Raw genomic sequence first — 25,767 nt, 5'->3', positions numbered from 1 at the left:
TGTTAAAACTCAAAAGTTAACTGGAGGAGCAATGCAACCCTATTCACAAGAGAAACTTTTCAGTTGTGAAGGTTATTGCTTATGTTAAGCATACATAACCCTGGTGACTTCTACATTATAATCTGGATCCCACAAAAATTAAAATTCATGTAAAGTACCTTTTTCAGCTAAAATTTGAATCGGTGGTAGAGTATCTAGACAGTGATCTTGAAAGGCAGAATGTTACAGAGACTGTCATACAGCTGCACGTTAATATGTGGCCATTCCCTTTTGAAAACAAAGTACTGAACTGGGGTTTAAATATCAGCTTGACGTGTAGTATTTTGCATAGGCTTGCTGACTTAAAATGTGTATTTGGAGCTGATTGATGTTATCAGAGCTCTGCTGTTATCCCTGAATCAATTTGGCAAAAGGTTCATATTCTTTAGCAGCTTGACTGCTTTCTTTCTCTCCATTTAATCAAAACTTCTTGGATTGTTCTTCACAGAAACAGTTTTAAGACTCTTTACATGTTACCATGTTTCTAATATTTGAAGTACTGAGAAAGCCAAGAACTTTTAAGTTGTCAAGTTCATATAGAATTTGTATCTGGAAATCCAAAGTCTTGTGAATTTCATAGACTTGTATTCATACCTGTACTGTGTCCCTGTGATGCTATACATAATTCAAAGGTTATCTGAAGCCCTCTCCGTAGCACCTGGAAACTAGTTTTTCTTTAAAAATATTTTCAGTCTGTGAAGAGATGCTGCCAGGCATTTATATTAATACTTCTATAAAAGAAGGAAATACTTTCTCACATGTGACTAAAATGTGGAAGTCATTAACACAGGAAGGCCATTGAGTCCAAGAATTTAACAGGACTTCTGAGAGGTTATAGCCATCAACAATATACAGGGTTGCAATTAGAACAAGTAAGTAATTTGGAAAAAATGCTAAGCACGGTGTTCAAGGTGTTCAAGGATTCAGCTGGTCTTCAGCTATCAGCTCCCAGCTGGACAGAGATTGCTTTGTCAACTTTCACAGTTTCAGCGTTTCTCCGTGCAGCATCTGGCACCAGCCCTTGCACGAGACACCCCCGGGACAGGCGGGTTTGCTGTGCCACGGGAGGAACACGCTCCCTGCCTGCCTTCTGGCTGCTCTGGGGCATGCAGCTCCTGCAGCCACTGATCCCTGCACAGCTTTCTGAGCTGCACAGCACCCTGCTGCTGCGCGCCTCTAGGCAGCGAGGCACTGGGAGCTTTTATTACTAGGCTGAATGAAATGGAAACGTGATGTTCACAAACAAATGAAGCAAAGGAGATATAGACTCCCCTCCTTCTTCTAGCTTTGACAGCTCTTTCTCATTCCTGTGTTTCAGCTGTGGCCAGGCACATGCTCGGCACTATCCTGCAGGGTCAGGCGCGGTTGTAGTAAGGCAGCAGGAAAATGTAGAGAGAACATGCAGTGGTGCACAGGGAGCAGAGCAAAACCTTTTCTGTATGCACCAGAGAGAAACATCACACTGCTGGCACTGCGTATGTCAGATATGCTTTGTGTCTGAGACCCTGGATGAGCTGTGCTGACTGTAGAGCTCTGCTCCAGACTGTAGGAAAGAGCATCAATGCCATTGTATTTGGCACCTGTAGAAAAGATGTGATGCAGAGAGTAGACATGGAAAATCAGCGCTCTGCAGGTAATCTGTCCAGAATGGGATCAAGGAATGCTTGTGACGGCTCAGATAAGCTCCCTCTGAGTTTGTGAAGCTCTTTGTCTCTTTAATTTTCTAGGGAAAGAAAGAAAAAAGCTAAATTTCTTGATGATTTTCACAGAAATAAAATCAATTTTAAAATAGCTTTACTGCCAGTGTTTATTCTCACAGTCTGAAAAATGCAATGTGGAGGCAAAGATAAAGCAGCGTTTTCCTACAAATAAACAAGCAATTTTCAAATGAGAATGACTACATGAATTCCAGTTGCTGGAGGGGATGCTGCTGATGAGATTGCAGCAGGATCCGTGGCTGCATTCAAGGGAGAGCGCTCTTGCTCACCAGCAGCCTCTGTTCAAGGCAAGTGCCCGGGCAGGTTGGTAGCAGCACTCTGCTGGGGCACTGGAGCTCTTCAGGTGAGTTTGTTGTGCCATCCTGGGGGGATCTGTGTTCATGGGGTTGCCAGGAGGGAAGGAGGAAGGCTGGACATTAGTGGCTGTGTTACGCGTTGTGTTTGTTATGCCTTGGCTGAGCAGTGGAGCTGTAAATGATTTCTTTGCCAAAAATGAAAGTTCATTGCAGACTGGCCTTGTTTTGATTAGGAAGAGGGAGGATATACCATAAGAGTAAATAAAGCTTATGGCTTTACCTGCTAGTTTGTTCACTTTGGCATTAGAGGGATTATATTCTAACTGGTTTTTGATTTTTGTGTTACAGTGTTTTTTGCTTTTAGTCTTTTTAGGATTTACTCTGTATGTTCACAAAAATGTTTCCACGATGGTGACACTTTTACAGTTTTTCTAGTGCTTGGAAGGAAGTTCCCACAGACTGTAGGAGATGTTTGTCAGAATTAAAAAAAACATTGTGCTAACTTATATTGGGATGCAGAAATTCATTACCTTCCCTTTTCTTTTTTGTCCTTTCATATACTTCCTTTGGGAAAAACACTACTCACAAAACATCTGTTTGGGTGTTAGTTTGTTCTTCAGACTGAAAAAATATGTTTCCAAATAGAGTTGATTTTAATTAGATGGTTTAGTGACATCTTTGTTTCTTTTGTGAATATATTGTTATCCCTTGTTTTATTGCTGAAACCATGGTTAGGGAAGTGACTTACTGCAAGTTCAGAGAGAACATATTGTGAGAAATTGAGAAAGTTGTTTTAAAATGCTGATACAGCATTCATTATGTAATAGAAGAAGATGTTGCATGCAGTGTTATTTTTGAATTTCAGTTATATGAGACTAAGATAAGAATCAGTTACCAATTTCAAGTTCCATTATCCTGGCAGCACCTCAGCTCCTTTTGGCAAATCATTTAACCTTCTCTGCTTCCTAGCTAACAATTTAAAGTCAGGATCTTATTTTATTTATTTTCCAGATGTACTTGAAGTACTTCATTCATATGTGTAAGTACTTTGAGGAGAATTATAATTATAAATAAAAAATACATAAATCTTTATTATATTATGTAAGGATACACATTTGTAGGGAAAAGATTGTGCTCTCCATCAGTTAACAAATTTTTATTGTATTTCCTTTGACAATTAAATCTGTCTTGACAGCTTGTTAACTTGTGGTTAACAGAAAGTGAACAGAAATTTGGGTTTTCTTATTTCTTCTTCTTAGAGGAACGTTGAAAATCAGTACTGCCATAAGAAAGTTAAGTCCCATATTCATGGCCAGAATTTTTTCCTTTCTTCCTTTCTCTTTACAGCTATTAGATGGCTGTATATTTCTCCTACTGCTGTTAAGATGGCTTACAAAGGAGCTGGCTCTTCTGAACACTCGAGTTCATCACAAGTCAGTAGCTCTCAGTCTTTTTCAAAGTTTCTATGTTCCTTTATTTTCCAGGAGAAGTGTGAGCTCTAGCATAGGTTATTCAAGGCTTGCTTTTCTTAGCAGCCTTGTGAAGACTTCTTAAAATAGTGGTGCAATAGACTAGAGGAGGAAAATTGCTGATCTAAATGACATCCGTATTTTTTTCTATTTTGTTCCTTGTCAAAGGGGACTGTAGTACATTCTGGCATGATTCTAGAGGACACACTATATTGAATAGTGTGCAATGCCAGAGGTCTGCAATGGAATTGTGACTCAGACTATCTGATTTATGTAGACAGTTTAACAGCTTGGCATCCTTGTATCCATCCAAGCTGGATCCATTCTGATCTTCTGGGTTAGGAACAAATAGAAAGTAAAAGCTTTTTAATTCCTCAGTGGAATCATTCCTAAGATGGAATGCATGGACCAAGCATATCAAAACAGTAATTTGTCTGGAGACCAAAACTGTGTAGGGTTAGAAAGCCATATCCAGTGCTTCTTTGTCATTGTCTATTTCTTGTTTGCTTCAGTCTGTCATGAAATAGCATGTGTTAAGTAAGTTTAATTTGTAAAGAGCAAATAATTTAAATTGTTTATCCAAACAAGTGACTTGATAAAGTAGATATAGAAACTTGAACTAAGGAGGTTAGAGATGCCCACAGGTCAAGGTTTGTTCATGATGACAGTCCAGTGATAGTGACTGATGCTGTTGGTGCCAGCCATGTTTGATCATTCTTTGGAGACAAGCTTCCCAGGCTCTCCTTTGTGCCACTTCCCATGATACCTACAGACCAGATAGCAGAACTGCACCTGTGAAGTGTACATGCTAGCTTTTATTGTTTCCCAGTCCTGAGAGCTAGATTGTGTCTACTTAGCTGGGACCAGCAAAGTATAGTCCCCTCCTCTACCATTTTTTTCCACTTCTGTTGTTTTGAGGTGGTTTCCGAAAATATAATACCCTTTGGTACCACAAAGGCCATCACTAAGTTTAATTCAAGTAATGAGACCAAACCAGTTTGGCAATTAAACAGGTAAAAAGAATTAATTTTAAGGAGTCCTTCACTGTAATGCCTTTATGATCTTTAGAAGCAGTTTTTCCCATATATATACGCACGCACATCCCCTTTGCCTGAGATTATGTTTCCTAGGAAACTTTACATACTCAGGTATCAGTGGGTCCAGTTAATTGTAACCAAAAGGTCTAGCTAGTATGGCAGCAGTTTAATGTGATTTTATTCATTACAGTTATACAATCTCTTTTGGTTTTTCCATGTTGTAATTTGCCATGAAATGACTGCATGATGCTCCTCGTGCTCTTCTAGTATGGTGTGCTGAGAAGGCTAAAGTTTGTTGAGCACACACATTTGCTTCACATAGTCTACTGCTGCCACATCTCCAGTTTCTGGGCTGTAATTGAGGTTTTCTCAGAGTTAGGAAGATTTTAACCAAAATGTCATAGTGATGATCAGCAGCACAAAGTGTGGCTCACTCCCAGAGTTTGCAGAACAGCACTTCTAAAGAAACACTTGGTACAAAATAAACAGCTTTCAGAGGAAAGGAAGGGTGCCCCGCCCCTGAGCAAATACAAGGCAGCTGACATGGGTCACCCAAGATCTCTCCCCTTCAAATACCACAAACTTGCTCTGTTTTCAGCAGAAACTGAGCTGCTGGCAAAGTTTGGACACCTCCTCTTTACCAGGAGACCTGAACACTGAACAAAGCAGAAGAATTATGTACCCATAAACATCAGGTGCTTTAAATATTAATAATAAATATTATTTAAAGCACTTGAGAAAAAAGCATTTATCCTCTGGATTTATTCCTTCAGCGGCCCATTTCCAGCACTGTCTGATATATTGGACACTTTTCAAGAATGGGAACAGCCCTGGGAACATCTGACATCAGAATTGAGCTGCAGGGAAGGATTTCTTCTGGATGAGGAGGTGATTTTGTACAGGAGGCAGTAAGCAAGAGTCTTCTGCCAGGGATTTTGTCTAAAGCCCAAGGGGGAAAGGAAAATCAGGATGCAGGCCTTGGTCAAGGGAGCAATTACTTCTGGAAATGGATTTGAGTGGGCTGGGATGAAGGAAGTGTTTTGGAACAAGTCACCTGGAATTTGTAGTCTCATTTTTTTCACACCCCCTTCATTTCCTTATTTAATAGTTTTTTTTTTTGGTTTTTTTTTTTTTTCCTGAGGGGTTGTTTGGTTAAGTTGGGTTTTGTAGCTTTCATTTTTGTAGTATTTTGTTTATCAATTACCCTGTGTAGGGCAGAATGCTCTGTGAAACATGGTGTGGATTGCATAGAACACAGTTCACTAAACTAACACCATCTCATGTGCTACCTCAGTGAGGTGCATTTTTCAATTAAAATTTAATATATTGTTTCCATTGTGCTGTTATAACGGGGACCATTTTCTTCTGCTTCAAGTGTGGTTTTATAAATTCTAAGACGAAAATGAGTTGAGAGAACTCTGCCAAGAGGAACTGCAGTCATATATGTGAGTCATAAATATTTTACTTAATTGGGGAAATTGCTCATTCTGTTACAGATTACATCTATTCCTAAATATTTTATTTAATAGTAGAAAAACGTCCTTTCTGGGTCTTTGGTGCTTCAGCACATCACTAACAGCAGCATTTGAGTTCCTTCACCAAGAAATCCCTTGCTTTCTTTGGGATATGCACCCAAAGATCTCTCCAAAAGCTGTACTGGATAGAAGTGGTCTATTTTGTGGGTTTTGTTTATTCCCCAGGGTGCCCAGGAGGTCACTTTTGGGTTCAGATCACCTCCATTCAAGATGAGTAATTTGTTGGATCCTGGTAATCCTTCAGAGGATGTAGCAGGGCACAAGTTGCTTCTGCCTAACTTGAGCACCTGGCAGCAAGGCCAATTTGGATTGTATAATCAGTGTTCAGTACTTTTATAACTTCATCCAGATGCTGAGAGCAGAGGAGCAGTGTCCATACATTGTGTTGTTGTAAATTCTTTCACAAAAATCAAACAATTGCCAAGAATGTGTAAAACATCAAAGTAAGAGGCAATTATAATACAACAATTGATGCCAGATGGACTTCTGCACCTGAGATCAGTCAGCATGCCAGTGAAAAAGAGCCATTTACTGCAAGGAACACTACAGCATGTGTTGGGGTAGCATCAGCATCTTTTCAAACATTATTTTAACCATTTTGAAAGCTGTTAATGTGTTGAGTTTCTTGCTGTGGTTGTTCTTAGACATTGCAGCAAGATCCTTTCCTGTTAAAGATTTCCTGAGAAGGAAATATGATCTTCGCTCTCCCTAAGTCCCGTGGCCATCATCAGGTTTGGCAAATTTTCATTAAAACTTAAAAGTAAACCATTATTTAAACAGTGACTAAATATCATTGATTAGCTGCTTTCAGAAAGCCTTGTTATCTTCAGGCAATGAAAAACAATGAGATAATATTTTCTTAAACATTTTGTAGCTAATAAAGTAATTTTTTTAAAAAACATTGCCATTTCCAAAACTGAATTTATTTGTTTGTAAAGGTTGATATTTTGTGAAGGAAGCACAAACTTGCCTCCATTATGCATCTGATTTTCCTAATATGAAATCTGGAGGTTTGTTTGCTTTTAAGAGGTGGTGAAAGGTCGCTTGAGAACTTCAGACTTTGGTATGGTATCATTCCCCTCTGTAATACGTGGTGGGTGGATGACATGAAGACTATATTGTGCATTTTTTTGTTTTGGCCATTTCCTTCTGATGTTCTTGTAGTTATTGGGGGAGAGGAGGGGTGTGGAAATGCTGTTTTCTTAACTATTCTCTTTTGTTATTTTCATGCAATTTTTTTTCCATCATTCAAAACCTGAGCTACCTTTGAAATGCTAGAGCTCTGTAGACTGGAGGAATTTTCCAGTTCTGTGGAACAAACTTCAAGATAATTCTGGAAATGCTTAGTGTATGCTGCCTAATTTTTCTGTACCCTTTTCACACCGTGTGCCTCTGTGTGCTGTAGGACAGTCCAGTTTGAAGATGAAATAAGTGACTGCTCCCTGGAAGTGTTTGCACAGTTGCATGCTTCCGAGTGCAGGAGCCCTACCCACGACCCTCATTGCATGGATATTCTCATGAAGTATTTCCAAGTATAAGTTTGAAATGGACAGTGCAGGAACCATAAGGGATCCAGTAAAGAGATCTGCACACACCTCTCCAGCCATGCAGTGCAGTGAGGTGAATGTTAATCTCTCTCTCCTGCTCCATGGGCTGCAGTTCCCCTGGTGCCAGCTGGCAGTGCGTGGCCAGCACCACACGTGTCAGTGGGAGTAATTGGCACTCAAAGCACCTAAGGGCAGGCAGGACTGGAGACCTGGAAGGACTTCCTCAGAAAGTTATTCCATTCACCTTTGCATGCCCTGAGACTGACAGATGCACTGAAGTCGAGCAAATTTCTGGTGGTGGATCTGTCTTCCAGGGCTCTAACTCACACTAAGAAACGTTATTGAAACCCTGAAGCGAAGCTCCTTCGTGCTGTGCCTCAGGATTCCAGCAAGTTCTGGCACGCTGACCATAATGCATACAGGTTTATAGCACTATTTATAAATCTCTTGAGTTTCCTCTTGTATTGTTTCTTGCTGAGGGAGTGTGGGATATGCAATTCATCCCATCAGATTTTATTGAGGAGTTATCCGCAGTCATGTTCGTGCTGGATTCTCTTGAGAAACAACATCTGTTTTCTGCAGTATTTCAAGTTTGAAACGGTTGTGAGTTGTTACAGCTCATTTAATTAACAAAAGGATACAATTAAAAATGTGAATTACTTGCGGTTTTTTGTCAAACACAATGTTAACTCCATAAGCCACAGAATAGGGAGGTTTCCTCTCTAAGCTATTTTTTGATTTTTCAGTATTTTCTCGTGAGTTGTTCGCCATACTTTATGTAAGCGCAGATTCCTCTGATTTTCTTCCTCTCTTCAACAGAAACCATGTTATGCCTGTCAAACAGACACTTCTTGTCTTATAGGTGAAAATGACACTAAACATGAGTTGGATGTGGTCCTTGGGACCATCTGTTTTGCAAATTGTGCCATTGTGCTAACCCTGTTAAGGCAACCTCAAGTTCTGTTAGGATCTTTTCGTATAGATAAATGAAAAAATACAGATACATATATGGATGAATACACCCAAAGGCAGGATGTGAACCACTGGTAGGCATATAGGTATGATTAAAAAAGGAAGCTAAGCAGCATGGCTCCTCGTGGGACCACAACAAACCTGGTGAGCAGAGTCTTGGTGCTTGACTGTGTACAGCTGTTATGTAGATCTCATGGCAAATCAAATTACAAGTCAACACACAACTGTAATTTAAATGAAACTTAGTTACTCTTCCAGTAACTTTGGATGCATTTGTGGAGAGGGTGTGGAGCAACACTTTCATTTGGCTGTCTTGAAAATAACTGGCATTCTCCATTTGTAAGGAAGTTCATTATGGTTTTTTTGTTCAGTCATGTAAGTAAACTTCTGGAGGATCATAAATGCCTAATATAACAGTAGCCTTCAGGCATTCTTAACTAAAACTGTATTCTATCTTCCACCAGCTGTGCATTTCCAGGAGTGTAAATGATCCTTAGGATAAGCTGTCTGTAAGACTTGCTGCTCCAAACACAGAGAGCCATAGTAACAAATATCCCTGTATTTTTCACATCATCTTTCTGCAGTTGATTCGTTCTCATGGATGGATGGACAGTTGCACAGTTTGTAGAGAAAATGGTCTGTTCCTAGAAGACGAGTTCCTATTAATTCCTAAATTATTTGTATAACTTTTTTTTTCCCCTGCACGAAGCATTCATATGAATTGCATTAAGCCTTAAGGTACCAAGCTCATGCTTTTTATTTTCCTTCTCCCAGGAAAAGTGTGATAGTAGCAGTTTTGTTCAAATCAATTACTGATTATTTCAGCCATCTGAATCCAGTTTGTGATTTTCAGTGGATAAAGTGCTGTCATTCTCCACTTCTTGCCCTGTTCTATTCTCACAGCCATGCTGTGCAATGTTGCATAGCTACCAATCTATAACCCAAATGTTGTTGCAATAGAGTGGAGAGTTTTGCTGCTCTCTAGGCAATATATAGAGGATGTGTATTTTATGAGAAGCTAAGCAAGCTGCTGTGTGACTATAAATTTCTGTGGGTTTTTCTCATGCTGTACATAGCTGCTAATTAAGTGATTTATGTTTTACACATATTTTCTCTTTCATTGTTCATTCTGCTTTTTTCAAGTTTCAAAACTGAAGTAATTTTAGTAATTAGTTATTTCAGGAAGAGAGGTAGAGATAGTCTGCTGGGCACTGTGCAGGTACAGAAAGTGCTACAGCCAGGGGATGGTTGGCTTTCCCCCTTCATGCACAAAAATCTGGGCTCTGGTAACTGGGGCCAGGGAGAAGGATCCCTCTGGATCATGCCTGCTGGAGTAAAGACCAACTCACTTCTTAATGCCTTCATTCAGCATCACAGAAAGTGGCGAGAGGGAAGAGGATCCTGAGCCTGCAGCCACGTGGAAAGCCAGTCAGGTGAAGCCTCATTGCAGCCTTGCAGCTGACTGAGACCTCTTTTTCTTTCCTGCCTTTGTGGTTGAAGGAGAGAAATGGAGGGCTGCAGAGGGAATAATCAGCAGTACTCTCCTCAGCCAGGCAGCCATCTCCTCCTATTGACCTTGAAGCAGTGAAAAAGGGATAGATTCTGCTGCAGGTTACCTCTGCGTGTACAGATAATGAGAGCAGAGAGTAATGAACATAAATCTACATGGCTTTGCCCGTTTGAAAGTCTGGGCCATGGGAAAAATGACAGTGCATAGTTTATTTTCAGTCTGTGATTCACATAAGTATTTGTTCCAAAGTGTTTCTTCTGGAGGTTTTTTTTGCCTTGTACTTCATTTTATGCAGCAATGGTTTAATTCAAATGAACTTATTCCCTTTCGTTGACTTCAGTATTCAATATGAGAATAGCTGGATTTCCCAAACCAGCAATAAACTGGTTTGATATTTGTATTTTTTTAAATGTAGTAACTTTTCATTAGTTAATACAGTACAGTTATACTGGTGTAGAACTGTGCCTATGAAAGGAAAAACAAAACCAAGTCCAAAATACGAAATACATATGTAGGACTTGTATTTAATATTTCTTATAAAAATAAATTTAAAAACATTTAAAAAACAAAAAAAAAAAATTTAAAAAAAGAAAGAAAAACTCTTCTAAATTAGCAATAGTTTAAAAAAAATTTAAAAAACACCTTGGAATTTGGGAGTTTGCTTTCAGATGTTGAACTTCCATACACAAAGTAACCAGAAAGTTGTCTTTGGCAATTTGTTCATTCCCCTCCCAGTGAGATGAATTTCATTAAGGCAGTTCCTTGTCAAACATTAACTCAGAAACTGGAAGGAATCTGAGACAGAAAATAATTAAGTTACCCTAATGATGTAGTAGTCCAACTGTCGGGGCCAATGGATAAAGAATAGTAGCAAGGTGTTTTAGTACTTAGCTGAGATGCCAGGGTAGTGTCAGCCAATAAATGATGTCATGCAGTCAGAGGCAGGGTTTGGTCGACACAAACTGACAGTTTTGTCTTTTAATCCTACTACGTACAATAACAAAACATCAGGAAGAACTATATTTAAAAACAGATGAAATGTACTGAGCCACTAGAAGAGCTTGTTGCATTGTTTTTCCTCTGAGCTAGATCTCAAGTGAGATGATGGCTGCGCCAGTACTGAGCTCCCGAGGCGCCTTTCCCCCTGCTCAGCACAGGATTAACCTCTGAAACGGCAGCAGCATTTCCTCTCCGGAGCAAATGGGACTATGCAGGGGAGGTTTTACTTTTTGCTTGGATTTCCATGGTGGAGTCATTACGTGAGTGCTCGGAGCAAGGCTGAAGCATGAGGGAGATGCTGACCCCCTCACTGAGAATGCAGCACCTCGGGCTGACAGAATGAAACGCAGTCTGACCCAGAGCGTGGGGGGCCTCTAAGTCTGGCACTCTGGAGCAGCTAGGATGGTGGTCAGAAGTTTTTCCTCTTTGGAGGCCAATTATCCTGTTAGGGCTTGCCTTTGGCCAGAGCAAACACTGTAGCTGAGCTGTGCTTGTTGGGGAATTAGCCAGGATAGAGGGAGGAGGTTGCCTGGCTTTGAGCTCTCTGCTGGAGAGCTGGAGGTGATGGCTGGCCACAGCATACTCTGGCTGCTCCCCCGGCACAGCCTGGGGCCTGGAGGTGATCTGGCCATGCGGTGAGCAGATTTAGTTCATTAGCCAACCAGCCCTGGCCACAAAAACATGTCTTGACATCAGTTCAGTGTGTTGAGCAAGGTTGGTCGCAGTAAGACAAGTGCCAGAGCCAGCTCCAAGGCAGAATCATTCAAGGGGTTCCCAGGGTGAAACTTCCCTCTTCCAGCAAGCTGTTTCAACTCACTCATGAAGACATACCCTAATCTGACCCTTTGTGTAGGTTATTGTGTTTAGAGTTTTTCTAGTACTCAAGTCTGTATCATTTTTTTTCTGACACAGCCATGTTTTAAGGTTACCTCCTGTGGTCAGGTTAACCACCCGTTTTCATGAACTCTGCTGACTTGCCCTGGCAAAAAGTTTGTTCCTCAAAATCTATCAAATAAGTTTTAATGCTTAAAAGCTCTCAGCCAACAATCAAGCAAAGTTGAATTCCAGGTTTGTTTTGAGAGATTGTAAGATCTTTCATCAGTTTAGGTATTATTATAGGGCCTATTACTGCAGGGCATTTTGCCACTTATGAGGTTAAGATATCAAAAGGGTTTAAGGAGTCATGAAGCCCAAATGCTGTTTTTAGATTTCCTTGAATTAGTGTAAATATAGTGAGATATTCAGGGTGTGAATCCAGAATTACCCAAGTTGATCCAAACTGGTCCTGTTTTAAAACTGCCCCACAGGCACAGCCTTTACTCTCCAGTGGGGGCACTAGGAGTAGGGAAGCCCTTCCCGGCTTAAGGGGCTGAAACAGGAGAAAATGAAGTCGATCAAAAACCAGCATTCTTCTGCCAAACCTCCTCTCCAGACATCTCCTTTGCAAGGGAGAAGCCAGGAATCCTGAGGCAGGGAGTTGGGAAATGGAGGAGCCTCTGATTTACAGGGGCTTAAACTGTTGTGGGTTTCAATGTCAGTCATGTGCCTTTAATTGCTGCTAAAAATGCCAATTTCAAATAATAGTATAAATAGCCTGAGCAGAGCTGTAGCTAACTGTGTAGTTTAATTCCATGAAACTATTGACATGTTTAAAAGTATGCAGATGCTAGTGTCTTATGCTAGATCAGGATCTTAATTATGCATAGTTTGAGATAATTGGGTTGCTTTAGCCGAGTATCTCAACCTGTTAATTCTAACTACTAAATTAGGATTCAGCTGTAAGTCCTGTATGTTTAGAAGAACTATTTCAATTTGCTTCTGACATTAGGTAAGTGTTGTGATTAATTCTGCTTCTGTATTCTGGTTTTCTGTGGGAGAGGTCTGAGTTTAACATGTTCATATCACCAGGTAAATTCAGACAATTACATCTTTGCCCTTTGCTGTGTGATTTTTTTTTCAGGAGGTATAAACAGATAAATGTCCTGGATAAATATTTTGGGGAACAAGCAAGTCCCAATGGGTATTTATTTTGTTATAGAATTTGTTCTTAGGTTGCTGCACTAGCCTGTATTTTTTGGCTTTTTTTTTCTCTTTCTTGTCTTTTAGAAGCTCATACTTAAAAATCCATCCAAAAAGTGACAAAGTTTGACATTTTTAACAGAAACAAAAAATGTTGTACAGATCACATCTGTGTTTGAGCCTGTGTTGAACAATCCAACCTTTCTCTTAATCGAAGGTTTACATGCAAGGGTAGACTGATAATCTGCTTACAGGTGCAGGAGTACAACTGAATGTCATTGTTTCCACAGATGAGCACCATGCCAGGACTGCCCACAAGGCCATGCTTCTATGACATTGACCTTGACCCCATCACAGAGCAAGTGAAAGGATTGTTTTGAGAGTGACATCCAAATTCAGGTCAGTCAACAGCCTTTATTTTCCTGTTCCAGCTTGGGGGAGGATGTTTGTGCCTAGTGTGTGTGTAAGAAAGGTTGTCAGGAGTTTATCTAGGCTCTAGTTTCAGTGAAGATTTCAGACACTTTGGAGGTGTATTTCACAATGTGCAATTTATCACATGGGTTTCTCATTTGCTGAATGGTGACTGGCACTTGGTGCCTTTTGGATTTCCTGGCCCTGTCAGCTTGGCATCAGGAGGAGCCAGCTCTGCAACTGTACTGCTCTTGGCTATGGAAAAAGGCAGTCTGAAGGAACCATGTCATCTTACTCACCTCAAAAGAAATACTCTGATACTGCACTCACGTGGCAGCGTGTGTCTGTCCTTACCTAGATATCAAGGAAGTATTTCTCAGCATACTCATGAGCTCTGCTTTGTTTTTTCGTGTTCTGTTTTCATGGCTGCTGTCATCTCTCTCAAACGGTAATAAGCATTTCAGGAACACAAAGCTGTCCTCTTGGCCTGTTTTTCATACTGGATTGTCTCCCTTTTCCTCGAAGGTTGCAGCTCCCCCACCACCTCCTCCCTTTCTCTAAGTATTTAATCTTCTTGGTGTCCTGCTTTAATTTTGTGCAGCACACGTTCCTCACTTAGAAATACAAGATGTTATGAAAATATTTCATGCTCCTCCACTTTAACCTTTTAACATAATAAGTGGAGTAAGAGAGAATGTAACCCCGACTGAAACAAACCATGTGTGCCTGTCATGGGATTCTCTCCTTTCATCACTTAGCTCTCTCCCCCAATAGATTGGTCTGGAGAGCAAAAGGGTTTTTCTTTTTTAAGACAGAACAACACTATTACTATGAGCTAATAGGACTATGATGGGGCCCCAGATCAGCCACAGCTTTGAGGTGGATGTGCCCAGGTGCTTCAGCCCTGCTTTAGCACTCCTTTCTTACTGTGGACTGAGAGAAAGGGCTTTCATTTTCTATTTCTGAGTTTTGATGGGTTGTGTGGAGGAGGGGAGAGGTTTGCACAACCCAACCAGACCAAGTGAACTGTTCACTTGCCCACACATTCACGTGAACGCCACAATATTCATGAGAGTGAGAGATTCTGAGAGCAGATTCTGCCAGTTTGTGTGTGCCAGTCAAGACACGTAAAAAGCACCTACCTTGAAAGTTAACCTGTGTGCACAGGTGATTAGCTGTATGCAAACCATCCCTGGCTATTCTGTGGCTGGGTGGCGTTGCACATACCACTCCTTGGCACATATCCCATTTTTGTTACTGATACACATGATGTGTCTGGCAGCTTCATGCATACATATTGATTCATCATGTGTCAGCCATGTAATTGCTTCTGAATCATTTGGAATGACTGTGGAACCCTAATGTAAAATCTATATGCAGATTCACATAGCCTGCTTAATTGGGTGTTTACTGCCTAGTCTTACACAAATCCATCCAAACCAGGGACTGATGAGTTTGGAAGAACAACAGTAATTAAGCAGACAAAATACTCCATTCCAACTGTGAAGGCCTTTTATTGGAAGCTGTGCATGAAATGAAAATGTTAAACTTGGCTTTTAGTCAGTGATGGTGTTTTGTCAGATATAAAAAGAAATGCTAATGAAGTCACAAAAACATAATAGGTAGGAAATAACATATATAGCCAAGTATTAATAAATTACTTTCATTTCATTACGGGGGTATTGTTGGCATCTGTTGACAGATGAATGATTCATTAAGATAAGCCTTATAAAGAAAGAAACAGCTTGGTTTTATATAAATTTCACTGATATAGGCACATGCTCACCTGTGTTCCTACCTTTAAGAATCTAAATAAAAGCCTTGCAAGTATGGAAATGCCCAGTGAGCACCACACAAGGTAGTCAAGTGTTCATTAGTTCTAGAATTCATCTGGTTCATGTGCTAGATTTGTACATTGCTAATTTTGGAAGAAGAGAGAAATAATATTCCCATGTAGTCTTTACTCCCAACTTTCTGTGGAGAAGTTTAGTAGTATCCTTTCTTTTCACATACACACTGAAGTGAACCCACACTGTAGGTGATATTACGCTTTTGAGGTCTTTGTGGGTTTGTTTCTGTGATGGCAAACCAAGGTGGTTTTTTTTTTCATTTCATTTGAATTCTTCAGCATTTTAATGTATGATGTAATATTACTAATAATATGGTGTTATCAGCACATTAGGGCTGATTCAGATCTTTAAGACATTTTAATTGAAAAATATTTAGAAATTTGTGGAAAAGCTGCAGATATTTCATTATAAACATGCCTGTAGAGCTGAGAACAGTTGTTTTAGTGTGCAGTTAATGTCCTCCTCTGCAGTGCTTATCTTCAGACCTGTGAAAGAGATACAGGCAGAAGTTCCTGCTTCTCAGGATGCTGTGTGAGGCTCTGGCTGAGCTAAAACACTGGGTGTCGTTTGCCACTCTGATTTTTCTCTGCCACTTCACACCAGTCATTTGAACATGCTCTAAAAAGTCATAGAAGCAAAAACCTTATCATAAAAGTCAACTCTGTTTTTCCTCTGTTGACAAATAGCCAATACATGGGTAGACAATATTGCAGTCTCTCTGTAGGAGCAACGTGATCTATCAAAAAAATGAAACAATACAGAAATGAACCCAAAGGAATCTGGCTAGTCCTTCGTCACTGGCCACTGTCCTATTTAAATTATACTGACCAACTCAACCACTAAGAAAGTTGAAATTGTTTCCTTAGGAGCTTGTCTGTAGAGAGCACCAGTCAGAGTAAGGCTTACCTGGAGACAAGTCTGCCAATAGGAAGGAATTAAAAAAAAAAAAATAAAGTAATATTTGCTCAGTGAGGGGAAGTCCCAAACTGGACCTGCACAAGTAAAGTCTCTTAAGGACCCTTGTGAGCTTTAAGGATCCCTCTAATTTAATCTGTGGCAGTAGGTGCCTGCTCTTACTGTGCAGGCTTTGAGTAGCTGGGTTGATGGCAGCAGGGGGAAATTGTTCTCCTCAATTGCTTGTGACTTCCTAAGGCTGCCACTGTCCACAGTGTCTGATGCATTCTCTCACTCTTCAACACTGGCACAGCATCAGAATTATTTTAATACACAGCCTGAATAATTTGAGCTTTTCTGAACTTGAGAGGAATCCCAGGGCTCTGCCTGTGAGCATCTTCATGGCCATAAAGAAGTCCATAAAGACAGAGGAGACCAAAACTGATGTTCTAAAATTGCAAACTATTTGTTAGATGTTTTCGTCTTAATCTATTCAAATATGAATGGAAAGTGTTTTAAGACCTTTCCCTTACATCCATTAAACTGAGCCTATGGACAAGAAAATTACTTCCTTTAGTCTCATTCCACAGTGTTAGCTTTCAGTCAGCAACAATTACTACAGTAATATATGATACAGTCTGAAGTCCGTATCATGCTGGAGTACAAGTACAGATTTTTGTTTCTCACCTAGTAGGGCTGCACAGATAATAAATAGGAGGTGCATATGGCATAACTATATATTTTTATTATGGTTAAGGCAAAAATATCCCATTTCACTGAAGCACTCATTTTAGAATGTGACGCTTTTTTTTTTTCTTTAAAGAAAGCAAAGATATCTTGTTTTAATGTATAAATTTCTTATCTTTGTCATTTCAGAAGCCTGAAAATTAAGAACTCCAACTTTCCTGTTTCCTGCAAGTAGGAGACAAAAAATGAATCTGAAAAATCCCTGTTATGTGTCTCTGGAGCAATGTCAAGATAGACCAAAGAGCAAAAGTTTACTCTTTCTTCAAACTAGTTTTTATGATGAAATATAGCTGTATGGTTAAAAAAAAAAAAAAAAAAAAAGGGAAGCTAAAGTTTTACTCTCTGTAATGCAGGAAGCTCTCTACTAGGGCTCACGCTTGTTTGTGGGTAAAATGACATTGAAAAAGAGCAGTTTTTCAACTTAGAGTTTTTGTCTTTTCTCAGAGGAGTGTACAGAAGTATTTCCTTTATCTTGGCTATCTACTAAAAACTTGCATAAACATGATTATGCTGTGTGACCAAGCCTATTTCTCTCTGAAAAGTACACTTTTGCTCCTGGCATTCAAGAGCTGAAACTACACACAGATTAACTGCACATTTTTGAGTTATCATCAAGCGTTGCTCTGGATGCGTTTGGGCAACAGCCAAGCTTCAAGCAAGGAAGATATTAAACAGAGAAAGAACAGAGCATGTATTTTGTAAAAAGTTTTTAATGTATAATTTGTTTCCTTGTTGGGCAAAGATCTTTTGAAACACTTAAGCCATGGCTGTCTTGTATCCATAGGTCTGTCTTTATCCTAAGCGTGTGTTACAGGCTGTCCAGCTGATTATGTGCTTGCTGTGGTGAAGCTGGTTGTTCAGACAGGGCACTGCTTCTTCTGAAGTGTTGTTTTGCTCCTGTTCATGGCTAATGAAGCCTCCTGCTGTGCTGGCTCCCGACCTAGAGTTCTTCCCTGGCGGTACACAACGGCCCAGTAACAACAGAGGAACGTCTATCAAGCAGGGATGCAGACAGGGCACAGCTTTTTTATGCTTCATTTTGCAGCTTTTAACGACCACACTTGAAAAGTGGAGAGTATTTCCATTTGTATTCAAACAAGTTGAATTACAAACCGTGTGCTTTCATTTGTCTCAGCAACTTTACTTTCCTGGCTCTTCCTAAAACCTGTAGCAAAACAAGCCTTAAGCACAGGATACTGCATTGAACTTTCCAAAGTGCTACTCCTCAGGAAACTCTCGCTGACTGACTGTTGGTTCCTTCAATAACAAAAAATGCAACAGAACAATAGGGTGAATCGAGACAATAGGCCATTGTTTTTTTAGGTAAAAAGCGGTGAAATAATGATGAGAGAGTTTATTTTCCTGATGACGTTTTCCATCCTGTCGCTTTGCTCTGCTTACGCACATCTGCATGTTATGGGCTTTTGCAGTGTAGCCTTGGTTCCCTTCTACAGAGCCACATTTGGAGACTTAATTATCTCAGGACCTCTGTAGTAATTGAGGGGTTTGTTTTGGTTCTTAAAATCATGCTTTGTTATTTATAAACTCAAAACTATAATTATGGACAGTAGAGCAAACTGGGGACAATTAATTGTCTGTGCCTTCCCTGGAGTAGCACGGAAATGTCTGCTGACTGCATTTCAGTGCTATTCATAGCATGGTCCTCAAGCACCACGGGGATTGCTGTGAAGATAAGTGTAAAAACTAGAGCAATTTAGTATTTTATCCTTACTAGACGATAGAGCTCGTAACAGCCTAGACTGTGGATGCTTTAATTACACTGGGGCGTGACAAACATGATAAGTAGAAAGTCAGATTCAAGTTCTCAGAGCTGCTGGGAAGAGAGATTTCTTATATTTTCTAATAAATTGTGCCACAAAATACAACTCAATGCTATTCATACACACAACAGTGTTGTAAATTGGTCTTGCACATACTCATCTATCTAGCCAAGAAACAGCCAAAGAGTTTTGGAAGAAAATAAGTGTGGTTTCAAGACATAGTTTTCCTAGTAGCTTCCTCACAAGAAAAATAAACAAGGTTTTCCCTCCATTTTGTCCAGAGAAATTCAGAAAATACATAATTGTGCCTTTCTTGGAGTCACTGTGGTTCCCTGCAGGTGCACTGGAATTGTCCCCATGCAGTGCGGGATACTAAATGTGGCACTGTCTGATTGCCTGTGAAGCTTGGATGGATGTGGATGTTTGAGCAACAAGTTTTATAAGTCATCTCAAGCTGCTGTTTGATATTTTCTATAGTGTTGTCTCCATCATATTCCTTCAGGCCACACGTGCTGGGACCATTTATCTGACCCAGCAGTTTTTCCCTAAAACACCATTCCAGCTCATTCAGTTGAGAGTTTGCAAACATCCTGTAATTTTTCTACTGTCGTGTGCACAGGATTTGTTATATTGTTTAGATAGCTTCAGTAATTCAAAGAAAGCTGAAATGGCCACTTCTGTCATAGCTTTTCCCCCACCCCATCTGGTTAACTAGCTCCAAAATCTCTCATGCTATTGCATTTTTGGTCCTTTGATCCAAAGGGATCGAGCTATTGGCCACCAGCTGAGCCGCTTCCTCCAGGCGAGTTTAACGTGAAAACTTTTAAAGATCAGTCTTATTGGTATGTGTGTCACTTGTTACATGGATGTGACTGTGGGACCCCTTTGTTTTTTGCATCTACTCTGAGCAACATTGTCACATGGCAGAACCAGAGCTTTATAAGGCAGCTTGCCAAGCTTATCCCTGCACTGCTGAAGTGTGTTTAGCACCATGCAGTTGTTTATTGTCAGAAGATCTGCTTTCTGTAGTGACTGAATACTTTGCTATTGCTACTGCTGAACTAATTCTGCAATGACATTGAAATACTTTCCAATACATGCAACAGGTTTCTTCATTTGTAGTGTGAAATTCAAGCTTCCAGAATTTCAGTTGCTATGAACATGAAAATAAAGTCTGTGTGCTAACGTTTAGTTTGCACAAGTGGTGCCTGTCTGAATTCATTAATAAATACATCCGGTATTTAATATTGTTCTCTCTCTATGATCTTGTCTACTTAAATAGTGACTTTCCTTTTTTTTTTTTTTTTTTTTCCTTCTTCATAAGTCATTTCGTCTTGTCATGCCCATGTCTGCAGCTAAACACAGCTATGCCAAGGAAGGAGAGGAGCTCAGCCATGGTGTGGTAATGTGCCAGATGTGAGCAAAGCACGGGACTCTTACCTGGCTTCCCAGAACCCAGGAAAGTATTTGGTGCCTGGCTGCTACCACAAAGGGCCATGCACTAGAGGGTTGTCCATGGGTTCTCCATCAGTACAGTCCTTTTGAAGTTCGTTTGTGCTTGGGGAAGGACACACTAAGCTAACATCCTGTCCTGGTCCCAAAATAATCTTGCTGCTGCCTTTGGTCCTTGATGTGAAAGGCTGGGTCAGATGCAAGGGTCAGTTGGACAGTTCTCACTCTCAGTTGTCAGCTGGATTTGTGTGAAGCAGTGTCAGGTACAGGAATATTTTCTGTGGGTTTCCCAAGGTGGGATTCAAACACAATGGATGCAAAATCTTCAGGAATTATGGGTGCTCAATCATTAGGCCATAACAGAGCAGAAAACACCCTGGGAGCACAAATTAATAAAATGGGGAAGGTGGGGGAAGAAATTGAGCTTTGCAGGCACACAGTGGACAGTGTTCCTGTTTTCTAAATAGCTAAATGAAGTCCCAGCCATGTGGTTTGCATTAGTACTGGGTTTTTCACATACTTCTCATGGCTAGATTTCCAAGCAGCTTCTCAGCTTCCCTGCAGAGTTTCAGCCAGGACCTTACCCATATGGAACGGGTCTCAAGCCCTGGGTTTGTTCTTGGTGGCCCATGGGTCTGCCGTGCTGACACCCACCCAGTCAGCCAGGGGTGAGTGTGGGAGGCATGTGCAAACTCTCCCCTCCACTGAATTACTAGGGTGGTGAGGGAGGGTGTTCCCCCTTTAAACATGCATGTTTTCATAGAATTTTCTTTGGAGAAAATATTTTAGAGAAAAATTTTTAGGCCGAGATATGACCCCCTGCTTGAGAAGGTTGGAATGGAAACACTGAAAGCTCCTTCAGGCATTTGTCCTGAGAACAGGACTGCTGTGCTATACATGTTACCATTCACTGTGGAGTTAAGGCCAGGGTATTTACGTAAAGTAAGCTAAATTCAAATATTTTCACAAGTGTGGTTATAATAATAGTTCCCTACTCCATGTGGTTGAGTGTAATGTATTACATACACACAAACATGAGCAAGAATCAATTTGTGCATGCAGGTTTTATGTAAAATCCCCAATATTTGCTTCCCCAGTAAAATTTTTAACTTAGACCTTTTGAGTAATGATTGGGAGGAGCTAAACTGCTACATACCAGCACAGGCTCAACCGGACAAGACTCTGATGAACCTTTTTAAAGCAGCCCTGTACTGGGTGATCTCCAGGTCCCTTCCAAGGTAAACTGTTCTATGTTCCTATGAGCTGAGATGTTAGCAGAAAAAGTTAGCCCTGAGGAAGCCCAGAGCTGGAGTACACCCCACAAACACGCCACAGGCACCTTAAGAACTTGACTTGGCCGAGTACTAATAAAAAAGAGGATGTATCAAATACAAGTCATGCCCACTTCTATGCAATACACTAAATCAAGGTTTAAGTTATGACATTTTAAAAGCTAAATTGTTTCCCACTGGGCAATTTCCATCATGCTCTTTCAACTCAATTACCATCAACATCTGGTCGAAGTTACATTCTTAATGCCAAAGAAGAGTTTCAGCTTTTCAGGATACAGCTTGTTAGTTGCCTGTATAATGCAGGCCCTGCATGTTCTTATCACACACACAGCTTAGATTTTTCTCCAGAAAAATACAATTATGGCTGTATTTGTACAAAACGTGTATTATGTACATGACATGTAGCTGCACCACTATATGAACTCTAGGATATTTCCTTCCATTTTCTTTTTTGAGGAACGGCTGAAGGGGAGGAGAATGTCTGACTTGGGACAGCAGACCAGCCCCTACACAGCTTTCAGTCAGACAATCTCTGCAAGGACACAAAATCTCTTTTTTCACTGGTTCTATGCTTGGGTGCAACACCTATTCCCACTCAGCTCCAGCTCATCTCCATCACCTTGGTGTCTCCTTTGCAGTCAGAAAAAGTTCTATTTGCCAACCTGTTGGTTTTTGTCCAAATGTTTGAGGTAAGTGAACTCTCCCTGAGGGAGGTTTCTGGGGAGAGCAACAAAACCAACATCTTAACTCCCATCTGCTCTTTATGACATTAGCTTGAGGTGTCAGTTTAATGAACCAGGCCCTGCACATCAGGGCCATACAAAGGTTGATCACCCCCCCATGTTTAGAATGATAATTGCTGTCATTCAGTGTCAGACACTAACACCCGCCAAAAGCTTGGTCATCCAGGATGAAACCTGTATCTAATTCTGCTTCTTGAACTACTGAAGGTCAGGCAGACCTTAAACCTCAGTCCTGTCAGTAATAGCCAAGTATTCAAGTTACTGAATTCTCAATAGTATGGGGGAAATGATAAATAATTAAAGAAGAAAAACTATGAAGATGGTAAATGAAGGAACAAAGTATAGTGTAGCCTCTCTCTGCATAGGAATCAAGTTCACTCTTTTGGGGCAGATTTGTATGAAAGCAGTTGTAAATCAAGGTAAGTCTAAGAAGTAATTTCACTAAATCTCACATAAAAAATTCCTTTAAGTGGAGCAGTATATAACTTAGCACCAATAGTTCTGAAGAAGGCTGTATATAAAGCAAAACTCCATTTAACTGCAAATTGCTGCTGAAAAGGGAACTTTTAATACTAATTTGATATTAAAGAAATACACTAAATCAGCACAATGTATTGAAGTGTAACTAGGAAATAGTAGATAAAGAGATGACCAGCAAGTGAAAAATGTTGTTGGTTAAAAAAAAAGTCTAAAATAGCTTCTGTGATAATAATGCTCTTGGAAAGTTAATGCTGCTGGAGATGACCAAGAGCCAATTCATAGCAAGGTGTTGAAAGGTGTTTCCCATCAATTCTACCTCACAGTATGGATTACCAGTCCCCAGAGACAGGAAGAAGATCTTGCATTGAGCTTGTGCCTGGCATTACCTACAGCAACTGCCGGGGATCAGAGGGGTGGCAGCAATTGCCATGAAGCCCAGAGAGGGGGAGGCTCCAGGCTCAGATTCCTGTATTTACTGAGTCCTCCTCCTACGTGCCTCCTCTGTGGCAGGTAACTGCAACAGATAACCTCACCTTGGCTAAATTTGGACATCTCTATCCCACAACTGCAGTAACTCAGCAACAAACAAACCACACACCAGCCTGGAGGCAGAAATGGAAGAGTTATACCCAGTATGATTTAAACACGTCTGGGAGCCGTGCAGACAACCTGCAATTATCAAACCAAGAATTTCACGAGCTGTTTAAAAGACAGATGGTTTCTTTTTCTAACCCTTTGGAAAGGACCAACAGCATCCTCATCCAACACCGTGCTTGGGGAAAGAGTACTTGGGTGCCAAAATGATTCCTTAAAGCACTGCTTTTCTGCTGGTATTCCAGTTTTGTCCCTTTAAGCTCTGACAAAAGAAAAAAGACTCAAAACCTCACTCTTTCACAGTGAGAGGATCCCATCAAATATATTTGTGTATCTGCAAATGGATTCTTACCCCAAACCTCTTTAATGCTCAGGTTTTTCCTCTGTTTGACGACAAGTGGTAGGAACAAACTGACAGAAGAACACCCTGTTTAATCCTGTATAAGGGATGATAAAGTGAACCTACAGAGCCAAATCCAAACATTTAGAGAGACAAGCCTGGATGCACCGAAGCAATTAGGCTTGCATACTTGGGAAAACACGTTTGGGGAGGACCTTTTGCAGAACTCCTGAAGTAAAGTGGCTGTGAAACCCAGCTGTGGCAGGGAGACATGCTGGGAGAGCCATACCTTACTTAGTGCAACTGAAATGGAAATAGTCCAAGTAATCATTTACTCATCTACATAAACCTGAACCTTAAATTTAGCAGCATTTCACCTTTTGACCTAGAATTTTACATTGCTTCAACCAGCCTGACTTGAGCCTGAACAGCTACAGAAATGTTTACAGCCATCTGCTGCAGCAGGATAGGAAAAAAACTCGCCTGGATCTTGAAACCAATGTCTGGGGACACTGCAGACACAATCAGCACTGGATCATCGGACTCACTGCAGACATTTGCCATCATGCCACCAAGCCCAAGGGCTGGCCAGAGCACCCCACAGCACCCCACCTTACAAACAGGGGAAATCCTGCTACCTGCAGCCCACCACCAGGTGAAGATGTTGGTGTTTACTATGTGGAAAGGTGTGCATGACAGATGTAAAAAAAAACTCAAAAAACCTCTCCCAAAATTTATAAACTTAAATGCTGGACTCAAAAATTCAAGCACATTCTTTAAATTCTACATTATTTATTTAAATACCAGTGCCCAGCAGGCAAATAGATTTTTTTATATATATTTTCAGTAGAGGTGAGGAATCCAGTATAGAGTCAGCAGATTATAACTTTATATTTTATCTAATAAAAATATTTTAGAATCTAAATATTCACTCAGATCTGGTACAGATGCTGGCCCTATCCACACTTTTTACACAGAACTACTCAGGATGGAAAGGAGCTCACCAGGTCCCACCACATGCTTAACATTGGATTTATTACTAAACAAAATTTCTTTAAGTAAGTTTGTGTTTTCCTGTACAGATTTAGGGACTAGCTCACATGCTGTAGGGCTGCTTAGCAGCTGTAAATTGAAGGACTTGTTCATTCATGCAATGTGCTTTTCAGCAACCAAAGGATTGCTGCAAAGGTAGGGCAGCCAGAACCAGCCAGTCCCCTGGACTGTGGATGCATGGAACAGCTATTCCCCTACAACCCTCAAAGGAGCCACATTAAGACCACTAACCTGCTCATTCTCTTGGATGAGTTGTCACAGTCCAAGTCACATCCTTCAGACTTTCAGAGCACTAGCCTAATCACTTACTTCAAAGCACTTGAGGGGGAAAAACAAGAAGAAAAAGCCTAAACACCCAAAGGAAACAACTCTCACTCTACCCTACCAGCTCTCAGGTGCTTTAAGTGTCTCTGTAATAATGAGGTCTGGCAGGTGCAGGTGCTGCCTACCTGTAGGTGCACAGTTTGGGGTAATTGGGAGTGGGGCTGCAGCCAAGCCTCATCCCCAGTGGGCTGCAGCTGTGAAAATCAGGTGAACAGTATTGAAAGCAATGAGCCATGGAGTGCCCAGGTGCACTGACCAATCTCAAAAGGGACACACAGGTGCAATGCATATAAGGTGAGGGACATAAAAGGTTGGGCTGAAGAACAAGAGGAATAGGTACTTGTAGCTTTCTGAGGTGATATTGGCCTGTATGGGCAGATGCTTGAAGCCTTCTGAAGGGGTATGGTGTTACTCTGAATGAGTTGAAGCCTTCTGAAATTGTATGATGATGCTCTGTGCATTGTGGCTGTCTCAACTGCAGCATATGCTGCAATATGTACTCACACCTGGTCCTTACCTGGTAGTTTTGGTCTCACAGTGTGTGATGGACTTAGGTGTTTGGATCAATGGCCAGAGCTACCCTTGCCCAGTGGAGGTATCAAAGCTGCAGCCCCTCCACAGCCCCCTCCTGTGAAAGCAGATGGATGGGTTTAAACTGCCAGCTC

The 25,767-nt window shown here is 40.8% G+C and overlaps 1 protein-coding gene across 4 annotated transcripts in view; it reads left to right on the top strand.

Annotated features, from left to right (window-relative positions):
* The window catches only part of MTHFD1L (methylenetetrahydrofolate dehydrogenase (NADP+ dependent) 1 like), a 150,612-nt gene extending 126,125 nt beyond the window's left edge, over positions 1-24,487 (top strand). The window contains exons 27-29 of one of the 4 annotated variants that reach the window (XR_009485829.1): positions 13,432-13,540; positions 20,149-22,257; positions 23,363-24,487. Coding sequence is in view for 2 of the 4 variants with exons in the window: in XM_059841977.1 (XP_059697960.1) it covers positions 13,432-13,521 (90 nt within the window). In the remaining 2 variants the exon portion in view is untranslated. Of the gene's footprint in view, positions 1-13,431; positions 13,541-17,172; positions 20,026-20,148 lie in introns of those variants that run through there. The other 3 variants (XR_009485828.1, XM_059841977.1, XM_059841976.1) reach the window with 3 other exon arrangements.
* The last annotated feature ends 1,280 nt before the right edge of the window (positions 24,488-25,767 follow it).

The sequence above is a fragment of the Haemorhous mexicanus genome, chromosome 3 (genome assembly GCF_027477595.1).
Source record: "Haemorhous mexicanus isolate bHaeMex1 chromosome 3, bHaeMex1.pri, whole genome shotgun sequence".
In the NCBI taxonomy this organism is placed as follows: Eukaryota; Metazoa; Chordata; class Aves; order Passeriformes; family Fringillidae; genus Haemorhous; species Haemorhous mexicanus.
The sequence above is the reverse complement of the archived record's forward strand: the minus strand, read 5'-3'. Positions and strand labels throughout refer to the sequence as shown.